The sequence below is a fragment of the Sarcophilus harrisii genome, chromosome 2 (genome assembly GCF_902635505.1).
Source record: "Sarcophilus harrisii chromosome 2, mSarHar1.11, whole genome shotgun sequence".
Taxonomy (NCBI): Eukaryota; Metazoa; Chordata; class Mammalia; order Dasyuromorphia; family Dasyuridae; genus Sarcophilus; species Sarcophilus harrisii.
In genome coordinates, this window is record NC_045427.1 from 581,024,485 (window position 1) to 581,041,117 (window position 16,633).

At 34.4% G+C, this 16,633-nt stretch overlaps 1 protein-coding gene across 1 annotated transcript in view; it reads left to right on the forward strand.

The window, feature by feature from the left end:
* Positions 1–16,633, forward strand: part of LOC100929866 (deleted in malignant brain tumors 1 protein-like) — a 173,629-nt gene that overhangs the window by 97,642 nt on the left and 59,354 nt on the right. Inside the window, 6 exon segments of the mRNA XM_031949362.1 lie at positions 1,223–1,249; positions 2,419–2,432; positions 2,793–3,156; positions 6,913–7,227; positions 10,638–10,952; positions 12,125–12,154. Coding sequence (XP_031805222.1) covers positions 1,223–1,249; positions 2,419–2,432; positions 2,793–3,156; positions 6,913–7,227; positions 10,638–10,952; positions 12,125–12,154 — 1,065 coding nt within the window.

Sequence of the window (16,633 nt, forward strand, 5' to 3'; positions counted from 1 at the left end):
GACAGGTCATAGACTTGTATTTTTTACTTTCAGATTCCATCTTAATGGAAAAGGGTGGGAAGAAGAGTAACATTTCTATCTGTCCCGCAGGTTATTTTTGCTTCACTTTAATATTTAGTCTTTATATTTTAATGGTGATTTCTCATGATTTCCTTGATGTCGGTATTACTGTCAACCACATAGATATAATCCCTCTAAGATTTAATAGATGATCTTTAAGAGTTATTGTGATGAGAAAATTATTCATCTATGAACAACCTGTTGATGAGCAATCGATCTGGTTTTAAATCCAACAGATGATTTTTTTAAAAAATAAAGGAATTCCCCCAAATATTGGGGAAGGGAGCAGTTGATGTTAAATCATTATTTACTTGAGCAAATAAATACAAGTAAAATGATATAAGCCACCACTCCAGAATCTACAGAGATAATGGAAGAACACAAGCATAGAGTTAGAAATTGGTTGCAAAATCAAACCACAGATAATTGAATTTAATCATATTGACAAATATGCTACATAATTTCTCTTGTTTTCTATTTGCAGCAGCAGCTTTTCCGAGTTCAACAGAATCATCCCCAACAGCTGGTAACTCTTATACATTCTCACAATGAATCATACTTTATCTTTAGCTCAGGGAAGCTACATAATTATATCCAATGAATCCTTCCTTCACACTGCTGCCAAATTGATTTTCCTAAAATACAAATCAGGCCATGTTAATTCCTTACATAGCAAATCTCAATTTCTCCATAGCATTCTTAGGATCGAATATTATTCTGTGTGTTATATACAACATTTTACAATCTTTATTTAAATTATTACTTATTTAAAATTTATTTAAATTCTATCTATTTATTTAAAAGGTTACATATATAACCATTTACAACCTGACCCTAACTTACTTTTTCATCTTTATTGCATATTTCTCCCCTCCATACACACTAAGATCCAAACCAAACTGGTCCACTTACTGTTTTGCACAGATAGGACCACTTCTCCTATCTCTGGACCTTTTTTACATTGGACCTTTCCCTGAAAGCCAGAATGAACTTCCTCCTCACTTCTAGCTCTCAGAATTTTTGGTTTTCTTCAAGGTTGAGCTCAAGCATCACTTTTTTTTTTTGCTGATGCAATTGGGGTTAAGTGACTTGCCCAGGGTCACACAGCCAGAAGTGTTAAGTGTCTGAGGTCACATTTGAACTCAGGTCCTCCTGCCTTCAGGTGCTCCATCCACTCCACCACCTAGCTGTCTCACAAGTATCACTTTCTACATGACATCTTTCTTATCAAGTGTTCCTCTCCCCACTGCAACACTCCCTGCCTCTGGCACAGCTGTTAGTGCCTCCTCAAAATCACTATCTATATCTATCTATCTATCTATCTATCTATAATTATTAAATATTAAACATATTTTTATATTTATTTTATTATTTAATTATAAAATATATTTATATTGTAATAAAAATATAAAATATAAGATATATTTTACATATATCTGTACATGCTGTCTCTCATAGCTAGACTCTAAATTCCTTGAAGGAAGACATGTTATCTTTTATTGCTGCATCCCAAGTGCTTAACACAGTATTAATAGATACTTACTAAATACTTTTAAATTGATTGATTATTAGAAAAATATTGTATACTGCTAGAAATACCTTATACAGATAGTCCCTGAATTACTGTCACCCTATAGACCAATACCACCTGCTCTCCTATCCTCTACTTCCCTACTCCACCACCAACCTCACTGTCACTGGGAGAAACTCTAAATTCAGAATTTGATAAAAGGAAGAAATTATATTTTAAAAAAACAGGAGCCATTTTTGGGAGTAGGACCTCTAGGAGTAGACCTGTAGGAAAGGATGGTCTGTTTTCATGGTAATCTTTTGAACAAAAAAGTCTGCTCAAACTCAGACACATGCAACTTTCTTGACTAAAACGCTATAAGTTAGGCATTTTTTCACTTTAAGTCTTTTAAAATAGAAATATCTATGGAAGAATTTAGGAGCTTGTTCTCATTCTACATTAGTATGAATTAATAATTTCTCCTAATACCTAGCTGAAATCAATGTGAATGGAAGTTAATGGAAGGATTTTTTGTTTTGTTTTGCTTTTATTAAAGAAGAAAAGGAAATAAAATTTATGCAGTAGAGTAGGGTGAGGTAATATAAGAGAAGTTTTAGGCCATCAGGAATACTATGCATCAGCAAAGCTCCAAAAATAGGAAAAGAGGCCCAGAAGGAAGGAGGAAGAGAAAGACAAATTTTACTTATTTCAAAAGTTTGCCTAGAGATACTCTTATGCTCACAAAGTATAAAAAACTTTTTTCTTCCTTCTTCCTTCTATATTATATATCCTTGAGTTACCCATAATTCAGCCCAGAGACAAATAAACTATAATATCAAGGAGAATAGTTCCCTGTCCTGAAGTTCCAAAGCTCCATTTGGTATTACAAAGAGTGGTGTAAATAATTACCTTTTATTAGAAGACCCATCTCTAATTTTATATTATACAAATGGAAGAAGAGAATTCTAATATATTGACAATCTAGTTTTTTAAAATGAGGGTGGGAGGTAGGGACTATAACCACAAAAAAATGCCCTGAATGACTTAATTATTAAGTGCTTCTTAGATGACAAATACTGTGCTAGTTACTAGAGATAGAGGTGAAATCCCTCCACCTAATGATTTTATATTCTAAGAGGAGAAACAAAACCCCAAAAGGTAGATCTCTGGTGGTTCCTTAATACAACAGAATCTGCCCTTCAGCACCAACTTGATAGTCAAGTTTTTGCAAGCCAGTCTCACCTCAAGTTGGCTCTGTCATCTCTCAATCCAAGGTCCAGGTATCAGGTTAGCAGCTGGCCAGGACAGATGCCAGGGGCGTGTGGAAGTTTATCACAATGGCACCTGGGGGACCGTATGTGATGACAACTGGAACATCAAAAATGCTCATGTCGTCTGCAAGCAGCTGGGCTGTGGAGCGGCTGTGGAGTCTCTCCCAGGAGCCAGGTTCGGCCCCGGCTCTGGCAGCATTATCCTGGATGATGTTGACTGTACAGGAGAGGAATCCTCCTTAGAAGAGTGCCCTCATAATAACTGGTTTTCCCACAACTGTGGGCACCATGAAGATGCCAGTGTAATCTGTTCAAGTATGTTGGTTTGGCTCCTACATACATACATATATATTTTTTAAATATGGTATTGTGTCACAATCATAAACATTAGAAATATTTGGTATATTAAAGTAATTCAGGGAAAAAAGAACTATATAGTACTCCTATTGTACTATTCTTGGTCCTTATTCCTAAAAATATTCAAACTTTTAAAAACAAGACTGAATGATCCACCCCAACTGCAATATTATGGGGGAAGTATTTCAGACTCCTTACTTAGTCTCATTTTATTCCTATAATGACATTAGCTCAAGAGGGCATATTTTGGGGGTTGCATAAAGAGAGTCATTATTCAACCAATTTGTTTGCTTTCAAATTTGATACTTATTAGCCAGTTGGTCAAAATTAATTAGGGCATGATTTTTCATGTGCAGCAAGGTAATTTTATAAATGTGTGTGCATATATTGGATTTAACATGTATTTCTACCATGTTTAACATATATTGGAAAGGGGAAAGGGGAAAGGGAGGAGAAACTTGGAACGCAAGGTTTTGCAAGGCTAATGTTAAAAAATCATCCATGCATATGCTTTGAAAATAAAAAAGCTTTAATAAAAAAAGAAATTAACTGGGACACAGATTGTGAAAAGTTCGAAAATATGTATGAAGGAAAGCTAATATCAATTGTTTACACCTGGTTTCATTGTCAAAGCTTAAATTTCAGTTTCTAATCTTGTAACTAATGTATCATTAGTCATCACTAATGCTTTCTTTTTGTTTCCACAGATTCCCCATCAGGAGGAAAGCCAGGTATCAATTATTCAATATTGATTGTGTTAGTTGGGCTAAAAAGCAAAACTTAGCTTAAAACCTAATTTTGTCCTACTTCATTCACCCATAGTAAATATACTGGCTTTTCAGCAGATCATTGAAATTACTGTAGAAAGAGAGAAATCGCTATTCCGCATTCCTACAAGGACATCCTCCTAATGCCTCCCCCTCATACACATACACACAAACACACACACACAAGATGTCCAGTGTCCCACAGCAGATAGACAATAGGAATGACGCTGGCTTTGAAATATGAAGATGCTGGTTCAAATCCTGCCTTTGTCACTGCTCCATGATCTTGAGCATAACTTTTTAATTTCTGTGAGCCTCAGTTTCCTCCTTTGTAAATTCAAGGTATTGAACTAGATTGGGCCCAATTCTGTGATAATGTGAGCCAATGGCTGCTCAGTGTGATCTGCTGTATCACCTACCTGACAGTAATCTTTCCTATAAGTAGATCACGCCCCAGATCTTCCTGTCCTTCAAATCTTATTCTGCATCATTCTCAGGGTGGACATAAAATCTTATGTTTAAGAGTTAATAGATTGATATGTTCAGTTCTACATGACACATTTTAAAATAGCTGTAGATATGCCATTATATATTTGGAAGATGATAATTTAAGAAAGCGAAGGGGACTAAAAAACACGCCATGAGCATTTTGATTGCAGGAGATGGGGATGTTCAACCTAGAGAAGAGAATATTTAAAGGGGATTTATCTGACTTCAAGAACTGAAAAGTTCTCATTTCTTAGGTCTGCTTGATATCAGAGGACAAAACAAGAAATGAATGACAGTCATGGGTAGACAGATTTGTGCTTGATATAAAGATAACTCTCTTAGAGTTAAATTTATCTGTAGGTATCATCTCCAGAGGCAGTGAAATTTTCATTGAAGCTCTTCCAACAAAAGATAAATGAATGTTTATTAGTGGGATTATAGAGAGGATTCTCAGTCAGGGATAGATTGTACTAAATGGTATCTTGGGTTCCCTTCCAGAGTTTAAATTCTGTGATTATGTGAGACTAAGAGACAATAGATAGATGTGCAAGAGCAGTATTCAACAGACAGGGAGAGAAGAGTGTCACAGAATCTAAGAGAAGAAAGCTCAAAAAGTGGGAGGGCCAAAGAATAGCCATCAAATTTAAGAATTAGAATATCACTGGAATTCTTTTTAAAAGCTGTTAAACAAAATGATGTAAGAAATTATGTTTATTTGGAACACTAGTTAACCTTACTTTTATTTTTGCATTTCTAGATATTCCAGCTCCTAAGGAAAATACATTTGTTCCCCATCTAATAGGTAATCATGATCTTTGCGGGTTTAGTGAGGGAGGGAAGGAGGATAGGACCAGAACTGTGATTTCATCTGTGTGTGGAGCTCCCATGCAGCAACTCCTTCCCTCAAAACTCCATTCTGACAAATAAGCAACTTCTACAATGCAGTCTGAGAGAAAGGTCTGAGACAGTGAGAACATGAGTGACTAATCCACAGTCATAGAGCCAATTATTCTGAGATATGAGACTTTCACCCAAGTCTTCCTGAATCTGAGGCCATCCCTCCATTATACCACAGCTGTCTCCCAATTAAAAATTAATTTATATTTAAAATAGCACTTTGCAGTCTAGAACTTTTTTCTTTATTCTGGAGGGTCTATGGTCAAAAATAATGTAGTTGACACATGCCTTTTGCAGCATGGATGTTCCTTTTCAAAACTTGAACAAACCTTGCTTAGAAATATTTATTAACTAAAAAATGATTTTTTTCCAGGCTTTTAACCCTCTAATATGCTTTGTGTGCCTTAAAATTACTGAAGTAGGTACTACATGCTTTCTCTTGTTATTTAAAATTATCTTCATTATTAAAATACATATATACAATCAATTGATATACATATATAAATGCATAGAGAAAAATAGGGAACAAGAGAGAAATGAGGGCTAGGCAGGGATAGCCACTGTGATGTCTTTGAAAATTGAAATGAAGTTAACATAATGAAGAACACACTGAATTCAGTATCTGAGGATAGGTTTCTGTCCTAAATATCTCATTTCCTAACTAACCCCATTAACTTGAAAAAAAGTCATAATATCTTTCTGATTGAGCCTTAGTTTCTTCATCTGTTAATTTGTGAGATTAAATTAGATGATCTTTAAAGACCCTCCCAACTCCAGTAATCTATGTCTGCAATTCTAAAACTTCACAATCTGAGACAAAAATTAGTAGACTCCACATCTGTTTTATATATTGCTAATGGAAGCATTAAGCTATATCCTATTGATTCTTAATTATCTCAGCACTTAGAAAAGTAACTAGCACAGAGTAGACACTGAATAAATCTTTACTGACTAATTTGTTTGATTTCACAGCAATCCTCACCTTCCAAATAAATACTGCATCACGTTTAATTTAAATTAAAGAGAACTAAAGTTCATTTTATCAGACCAAATTTTAAAAACATAGGATTAAAACTCAAGGTCTGGATCCCTAATTTTCAACATGAATTATTTTGAAATTTTAAATTATATTTATATTTCTCTTCACTTAAAACCCATCCACATCTTTTCATTTGGTCTTTGTTTACATTTTCATTTATTTATTGCTTATGGTTTGGTAATCTGATGAAACCTAGGGTCCTCATCTTGGAATAATATTTTTAAAATGCATAAAATAAAATACATAGGATTAAAAGGGAAAGGAGTCATATTGACATAATGATTAAATTGTTCCTATTCAACATTAAAGGCCCCTTGAAATCCGGCCTAGGCCCCTTAAGAACTTCTGACTAGGTCTTTTAACATTTCATGGATACTAGTTACACGTGTGAACTTATATCTGTTCCCCCTCATTCTCCTAATGTGACTAGTCCACCTCCTTTTTTAAATCATTTCTTTGATGAAATATTTTATGCCAAAATGACATTTTCACCTGTTGACTTAACTCATTGGTTTTTCCTAGATTTACCAGTAATAAGGCTGGTGAATGGGAGGAACAAGTGTGAAGGTCGTTTGGAAGTTTATCACAATGAAACCTGGGGGACTGTATGTGATGATCTCTGGAGCATCTCAGCTGCCAGTGTGGTGTGCAGACAGTTGGACTGTGGGCTTGCCCTCTCTGCCCCAAGGAACAGCATGTTTGGCAAAGGATCGGGCAGCATTTTACTAGATGATGTACAATGTGATGGCAATGAGACTAATATTGGACAGTGCCATCATCTTGGTTTATTTGTACATAACTGTGGCCACCATGAAGATGCTGGGGTTGTTTGTTCAGGTAAGTCATATCTTTAAAACTCATCATATCAGTGATATTTTTATAGACCTGCCTGACCAGGTGATATATTCTATCTTAAGAGGATACTTCAGCAGCCTCTCCAGTATTTGAGGTCACAGAAATGAAAGGGATGACCTTAGACTCTAGAAGCAAGGGAATAGGCCCCTTAGTAAAATTTTGCCGGGAATTATCTCTTTGTTGCAGATTAGTTAGGTATCCGTGTTGGTGAAGGGAATTTCCATATCAGGAAGTTCCTCCACATTATGAAATTAATTTAATAATTTGATTTGAGAGGAGAAAAGATATAGCAAATTTTATTTTTGTGTGATATTCATGATGTTTACTCTGGTGCCTTTTCGTGAAAAAATTATATATGCTGTATTATACAGAAATGCTCAAATAGAATCAAATTCTTGAGAAATATTCAAATGGAATCTATTATCTTATCAATGCAGCCCCTTTTAATGACACAAATTACAACCCCTTGACACTTTCCCATCCTATATAAATCTTGCCTATATATCTCCATATGTTCTCCAAAGTGGGTTTACCCAACATATTGGGGGCCTTCCACACTTTGTGACTATACAATGATACCACTGAGCACTCCACTGTTCATCAATCATCCTTTACAATTACCACATGCCCAACTTATCCATTTATTCAATGAGGTCCTTTACTTTCATTTGAAAGGGTCCTAGATTTGGAGTTAGTGGACGTGGGTTTGAATGTCAGACTTAAGATATTTAATACCTAAATATTAAACATCAGACTTAAATGTTGGTTGTTTTATTGTTGTTAACACTAGTGTCAACCAATCATTTCATCTCTTTAAGATTCATTTCCCTTATCTATCAAATGAGGCAGTTGAACTAAATTGACTCTAAAAACCCTCCAGCTATAAAACTATTATTCAATTATGCAAAACATAAGGTTAATGTTACTAATAATTTTCCTTAGAAATTCCTTGCTTGTAATATATTTCAATCTACTCATGAAACCCAATCTACAGGTTCACACACGCACAACTCAAAATATTCCAGATCACAAAATACATACTATGAAGCTAGAACTGATCTTAGTAATTATCTAGTTCAACCATCCTGTTTGGGAGATGAGGAAAATCAAGCCAAGAAACACAGAATGACTTGCCTATGTTCAAAGAGATTAGTGGCAGATCTTATAATAGCTTGTAATTATAGTTAGCATTTAAAAAGTGTTTTAAAATTTGCATAGAATTTTACAAATAACTCATTTTTTCCTCACAATAACTCTGGGAGATAAGTGCTATTATTATCCCATTTTACAGCTGAAGAAACTGAAGCAGAGAGATATGATATTGTTCAGTTACACTACTGAGAAATATCTGAACCAGAATCTGAGTCGAGTCCAATACACTTTCTACTAATCCATGAAGAGCATGAATGAGCTATTTGGATACGCCAGTTTCATGTAGCTCTATGTTATAATTTTACCTGTACCATTCACTGCAATGGCTGTGGGTGACCATTTAATTTCTCTAACCATAGATTCCTAATCCATAAAATGAGAGGATTTGATTGTAAGGTCCCTTCTAGCTCCACATATCTATCATCTGACCATCCCTTAACTTCTCTGACCTTCATTTATAAAATGTGGACAATAATAGCATCTCTCTGAAGGACAGCCAATGAGATAATGAATATAAAGCACCCTTTCTGTTTTATAGATATGAAAACTGAAGTCCAGGGAGCATTATGTGTGCCTTAGAATAGACACGTAATTATTAGCTTGTAGATTGCTAAGGAACTAGTTCGAGGCTACAAATGACCTTTTAAAATTAATGCATTAGCTTTTGTTGTCTTTTAGCTGCTCCAGATAATCCAGAATCAACTGAAACATCTTCTTCATTTGGTAATTAATCTTTTTTTCTATCTTTAACCAAATTTAACTAATGACCAGATAAATCCTTAAAGATTCCCTACAAACACATATGTTGCATTTAGGGATCAGTTAATAGATATAGGTTCCACTCCCTGGAGCCTAAAAATGCAAGAAGAAACAAGAGTATATAAATATATGTGTCTAAGTGTTTAAAATGTGATTTCATGAAGATTCTAAATAATCTTTTAACCTTTAACTCCTAAGGATTTTTGCATGCATTCATTCAAAGACTATAAGTTTGAAATAATTTGTAATTAATTCAAAGTTAAATTGTCTATCCCCAAGCTACTACTTATTGACTTGTAAGTATTGAAAACCTAGCTTCAAAATGGATATTTATGATGCAAAAATAACAAGCAGCACAGATTGTCCTTGATTATCTCTCCTTTTTTGAATTTTTAATAATAGCTTTTTATTTTCAAAATACATGCAAAGATAGTTTTCAACATTCACCCTTGCAAAACCTTGTGTCTCAAATTTTTCTCTCTCCCTTCCTCCTGTCTCCCTCCCTAAACAGCAAGTAATCCAGTATAGATTAAACATGTGTAATTCTTCTAAATATAATTCCACATTTATCATGATGCACAATAAAAATCAGATCAAAAAGGGTTGAAAAAGTCTCTCTCCTTTTTTTGACCTATAGAAAGTGATGAGTTTAGCGGCAGTCAGAGAGTTGTGGAAATCCCCTTTTGGTCAGAGGTACAGGTTCTTCATGAAAGAATTCACAAATCCCAAAATATTAATTGACAAAAATGAAGTTTATTGTTGGATAGGAAGCCAGTTTTGCTAAGAGACTGACTTCTTTAGTGGCAAAGCCCTATTAGGGAAATGGAGGCTAGCACTGAGAAGAGAATGTCTTCTCAGTGAGCAGGGTCCAACTTTGGGAATTCTGCAAAGAATGAGTTCAGAAATTGCCCTTTAAAAAGGAATCTTTAAGGCTCAGGTTTCAGATCGAAAAGAAAGCCAAAGTCCCCAGGCCTAGATGTTTATCAATATCCAGACCAGATCTCCAATTGGATTTTAAAAGGGTCTGGCATCCCCAAAAGATCAATAGGGTGCTTTTTGACCAAGATTTCTAATTGAATAATGGCACTTAACTTGCCTGGGGAGATGGCTTTTCCAGGAGGGCTTAGGACTCCAATCTCCCTTCTTTACAGGTCAAAAGGGAACACAATTTCAGAGGGATAATTTTAAAGGAAATACAGTTTCACTCTCCCTTCAAAAGCACTTCTCCTAAAGCACTTTGCAAACCTTGAAGTTTTATATAAATACCAATTACTGGCCATTATTTACTGAGAAATAAGATTTGTGGGTAGAAATCAAGATTAGGAAAAAATAGTTTTGAAACAAAGGAAAAAAGAGAGTAATCTAATGCATTTTAATTGTGTCCTAATTGTTTCTTAAAGAACAAAAGAAAAATTGTTATTATTCATTAATTGTGGGGAAATGGTTGAACTTCTGCTGAATAATTTTTGAATCTTTCCCAGACTTGCCAGATGTCAGACTGGTGAATGGAAGAGACAGGTGTGAAGGACTCCTTGAAGTGTATTACAATGGGACATGGGGGACTGTGTGTGATGACCTTTGGGATATCCATGCAGCTCATGTGGTGTGCAGGCAGCTGGACTGTGGAGAAGGGAGAAGCTCCATGAAGAATGGATATTTTGGGGCTGGCTCAGGAAGCATCCTCCTGGATGATGTGCAATGCCAAGGAAATGAGAACAATCTAGGGCAATGTCGCCACCGTGGCTTCTCTGTCCACAACTGCGGTCACCATGAAGATGCAGGAGTGATTTGCTCAGGTATTCTTTGTATTTGGTATACAGGTATATAGGATGCTATTCTCAGGTGTATTCATCTCCCTGAAATTGCGAGTAAGACAAAGATACAATTTCTGTTTGGATGCAGTTTTGATGGGAGAGCAGCCCATCCTTCAGTTATTCTGGTTAGTGAATAGTGATGAGACAAAGGAGAACCTTTTCCTAGGAAAGGGACAGGACCCTCAGGACTGATGGTAGGGACTGTTATTTCAGTCAGGGGAAAAAGCCAGGGCAGTTCCATAACAAGCATAAGTTTCTGCATGTTAGAGCCTTTCTGCAGAGTTCCATTCAAAGCCCTAGACAAAGTTACCATTTTTAATTCAAGTACCTGCTTACAAGCAGCTCTTGATTACACAAAAATTCCTTAAGTACCAATGGCCTGTCCAAGCTTTCACAGTCTAAGGAGGGAATGTTTATGAGAGAATATAACAGTCGTTCTCCAAAACAAAGAGGGAAAACAATCTTCCTAAAAGCTTAAGTAACTGATCTTTTCAACCTATGGATCTTTTCAGTGAATTTACCTAAAGCCATGGTTATGACTTATTTTCTGTGATGCCTAAACTCATAGCACAAAGTATTATTTTAAATGGTTTAACCAGGAAAAAGAGAAACAGATTCTAATTGCATCATACCATGGCTGAAAAAAACTTTCCATTACTAACTCAAAGGTGAAATATTCTAAAACAACTGCGCACAACCAACAAGAAACATTCTCAGTCTTTGTCTTAGTGCCCATTTCCCTCTGGTTTCAAGGCTCATTTAAGAAAACTCTTTACAGGGGTCACTTTTCCATTATGTAAACCAACATCATGTGCCTATGCTTAACAGAGATAAAAAACAAGCCTTCTAAATGAAAATATAATAAATGAATATAATATTTATTTAAATGTAATATATTAAATATAACATAATGATATACCAGAATAAATATATTATATGTATTTAAATATATTATAAATATAGTATATTATAATAATATATCTAAATAAATATAATAATGTTTATAATATAATTTATCATATTTATCATATAAAATAAACATAATAAAGAACATAATAAAATAAATATAATAAATAAATGAAAATCAAACTTCCTGTTTCCTTAAAATGGGAATTTAACTTTGATTTTTGCTTTTTTTTTTTTTCCAATTTCAGCATCCACGACAGAAACGACCACTTTATCTGGTAATCGTCTTTGTTTCTTTGTATCTTGGAATGATGGATATACCATAAAATACTTTTTTTATTATAGGGATTGTGTTTATGTATAATTCAAATTAAATCAATATTTATTGAGCACCTGTTATTTTCACTTGGCTCAAACTTTCTAAATTTTCCTATTACAATATACAAGTAAAACTAGGAAATCATGCTAAATATTCTTTCATTTGTTTCTCATAAACTTGCCTCTTCCAAGTTTCAAAAGGTAAAAATCTAGTTTTAATATTCTTGAATTTGGTGAATGTCAGATAACTTTCATGCTGTTATGAACTTTGATGGAAAGAGTACTTGACTGCGAGTCAAGAGATCTGGGTACTCATACTAACTTTCCTACATAACCTTGGATAAATCATTTTATCTTTAATTTTCCCACCTATGAAATAAAAGATTTGGAGAAAATTATCTCAAGTCTTTTTCCACTCTGACATATGAATCTTCAGACTGAAGAGTTCTTTTATATAGTCTAGCTGATTTGTAACTAGTCTATAATTGAAATTTGTAAATCACTCATATATATTATTTCATTTGAATCTCACAATCACACTGTATGGTAATTATGTGAGAGTGACAAGGCTTATGTGACTTGTTCAGAATCACATAGCTAGCAAGTATCTAAGGCAATATCTGAACTCAAGTCTTCTGGATTCCAAGTCCAACACTTTATATGCAGCATCATTTAGCTGCCTAATTGTCCATTCAGATCCTCACATTGACATCAAGATATTTTTTGTTGGAGAATATAGTAATCATCCTACATGGGGGACAAAAAATAGAGATGTTTCTCAAACAACATAAGATCCTAAAATAAATTGAGATTTCCACTATAGATCTAAGATCCATTTACCTAATTCAATATCAAATCTCAAAAATTCATTAAAAAAAAACCTCCCTGTTTTCCATTTTCCATTTTTGAAGGCAACATTTTGTGTTCGGGCTGACTAGTGTGGTAAGCTAAAACAATGGGGTAGTTAAGTGCTACAGTGGACAGATTCCTGAACTTGGAATCAGAAAGACTCATCTTCATGAGTTCAAATCTGACCCCAAATATTTACTAGCTGGGTGACCTTAGGCAAGTTCTTAAATTTGTTTACCTCTATTCTTCATTTGTAAAAAGAGCTAGAAAAAGAAATGGCAAAACATGACGTCATGAAGACTTGGACATAACCAAACAACAAAAATCTGAAACATATAAATGATAATATGACTTTCAAACTTCCTATTAATATAAAATGGGATTTTGTTTTGACATGTTATTTTGTTGTGATTTCAGCAACAACCACAGAAATGACCATCTATCCTGGTAATTATTTTTATTCTAAAGTAAATATAACTATTGAACTTCTTGATTAACAAAAAATGAAGTGCAGATTGTATTTACAATCTTTTCTTTCATTTTCAGCATCAACCACAGAAGAGACCTCTTCACCTGGTAATCATTTTTGTTCCTCTTATCTTGCTTAATGGAACACAGACATGTTACAGAATGCCTTAGTGACTGAGAAGAAATGGAATTTCTAATTCCAGTTAAATCAATCAATATTTGTTGAACACCTATTATTGAAGGCACTGGGTACATACTTTTTCTTTTCCTCACTATTGCATACACGTATATTTCTCAAACCAAGTTAATAGTTTTATAGTCTTTACTCTTCCAAAAACTTGCCCCTTCTCAGATTCAGAGGGTAAGTCCTACTTTTGATATTCTGGCATTTGATGACTAAATCCATATTTATTATACTTTTCCTGATTTTATAAACTCTTATGAGAAGAGCTCTGGACTGAATTAAGAGACTTGGATTTATTCGTGTCTCAGCTTTGTAACTGACTGGCTCTAAGATACTGGACAAGCTTTTCACGTTGGAAGCTTCAGTTCCCTCATTTCTATAGTAAAGGAATTGGGGCTAGACAATCTCAGGAGACCCTCCGATACTATGTGACTTTTTAGCTTGATCATATTTTTATTTCTTTTAGTCAATTTAATTTGTATATTTTCTGGACTTTCCTTCTTTTGTAGATAATTTATCAGAAGATAGAACAAAAAAGTTATGATTATTACATTGCTGTCCATTCTGATCTGAGTTAGAAAGATTTGGCTGAAGTAATGTTTTGAAATTATCTAGTTCTGTAGATTGTTCATATTATGCCTTTGTTACTATTGTTTTCTTAGCTCTTTAAGCGATGGGTATATTATTACCTCAACACTCATATGCATACATGATTTAGAAAGTCCCTTTGCTTTTTAATTATAACTCTGCCATTCCTAGAAAGGCATTCATTCATTATTACAATCCAAGAGCATCTATGATTATGTTTAAAAAACAGGAAAATGTATTACTCTATTCCTCAGTATTCTCCTATTCATTTTACAGTTTTAAGAAAAAGAATTTTCCTGTTTTCAAGCTGACATATTGTATCTTTGTTTAATAGGATTTAACTATAAACCTTCTAAATGAAAATATAACTCAAACTTCTTATTAATAAATTATGGGATAAAGATTTTATATATACTGATATTTTGTTTTTGTTATTTGCAATTTAAGCATCAACAACAGAAGAAATCACAACTGGTAACTATTTATATTTCTGCTTTCTTGCTTTTTTGTAGTACACATGTTGGAATGCTTTGCTTATTGGAACAGTATGTTATGTTTAATTCAAAGGAATATTTAGTACCTGTCTTCTGAAGAAACTGGGAACATACTTTCTCCTTTTCCTCACTATTATATACATGAGCATCTCTCAAACCAAGTTTATTGTTCTATTTTCTTTCATCTTTCATAAACTTTTCCTTTCTTGGATTCAGAGAATAAATTCTACTTGCAATCTAGAATTTGATGAATAGTCCCTTTCTGATATCTTTCATAACTTTATAAACTTCAATAGAAAAAATAGAGAATGGGGGAGTTAGGCAATTCCCCTAAGTGGGGCATATGAGGCACTTCATCTTAATGGGTCTCAGTTTCCTCATCTGTTTATTCTCCCTTAGTCACATGCTGGAATAGTTGTACCCAGGATCTCATCATTATTCACAAGCCTTCCACTGCTTTAACCAAAGACCCTGACATCCACCTTGCTAACTATAATTTCTCATTCCACATCACTCTTTCTACTTCTATACTTTTCTCTTTTTCCAGCTTCTTAGACCTTCCTCTCCTCTATATTCTCCATGATCCAACCATACCAGCCTACTTGAAACTCCTTGTCATTCTTTCTCCCATTTTAGTGACTCAATACTGTATGTCTCCCATTCCTGGAATGTTCTGACCCTCATCTTTTGCAAAAAGTCTTTTCTGGTACCTCCAGCTCTGAATATCCCCTCCTTTCATACAGTCTTCATCTACTGTCTATGTTTTCTATGTATATAATTAGTTACATGTTACCTCTTCCGTTAGAGGGTATATTCAAGTGGTGTTTTTTGTCTTTCATGGTTTTTGTCTTTCTTTGTACCTCTATTTTTACCCCCACTGCCTGGGACTGACCAGATACTGACCACTTAATTAAATGGGCAGATCAATTTGAGTACATCCTTTTTAATAACTCTAATATAAAATATAAATCTCATTTTGGCTTTTAAAGCTCTTTATAGCTCCAAATTATCCTTCTGCCATGATGGTACATTGTTCTCTCTCCCTTACACTGCAATCCAGCTAACACACCTTTCTTTCTGTTTTTCACACAAAAAGTGCATTTCCCATCCCTGGACTCTTACACTGGCAATCCTCTGAGCCCAGAATAAACTTATTCCTCTTCTCCACCTCATAGAATACACTGTCCTTCAAAATGTGACTCACTCATGACATTCTACATGAAACCTTTCCTAAACCTCATAACTACTAGTGATTTCCCTCCCATACATTTATTTATTTCCCCACATCACATTTATTTATATTTTTGTTCTTTGTGTTACTCTGTATATATGCATCTATGAGTTTGTCTCCTCAATAGACTATAAACTCCTTGAACACTGGAAATATTTCTAGTTAGGTTTTTTTTGGGGGGGTTCCACATCCTAGCACCTAGCACAGTAGCAGGCAAACAGTAGGTGTTTAATAAGTACTTGGATTTTGTTTTGTTTTTGTTTGCTGAGGCAATTGGGGTTAAGTGACTTGCCCAGGGTCACACAGCTAGGAAGTGTTAAGTGTCTGAGATCAGATTTGAACTCAGGTCCTCTGGACTTCAGGGCTGGTGCTCTATCAACTGTGCCACCTAGCTCCCCTTAATAAATACTTGTTTATTGGTAGTTGGGGTCGATTTTCAATATGATTTCTTCCATCTCTGATATACTTGGATTTTAAAATTGATAAATACTTTTAGTCATCTTGACTAATTTGTGACTCATCCAGACTTCTCTTTTTCTAGAGGCATAGTGAAATTTCTGTTAGAAAGTAGAAAGAAAGAAGAAGTGATGTGAGGGTACAATTAAGTATAGTTTAGCGGACTCTT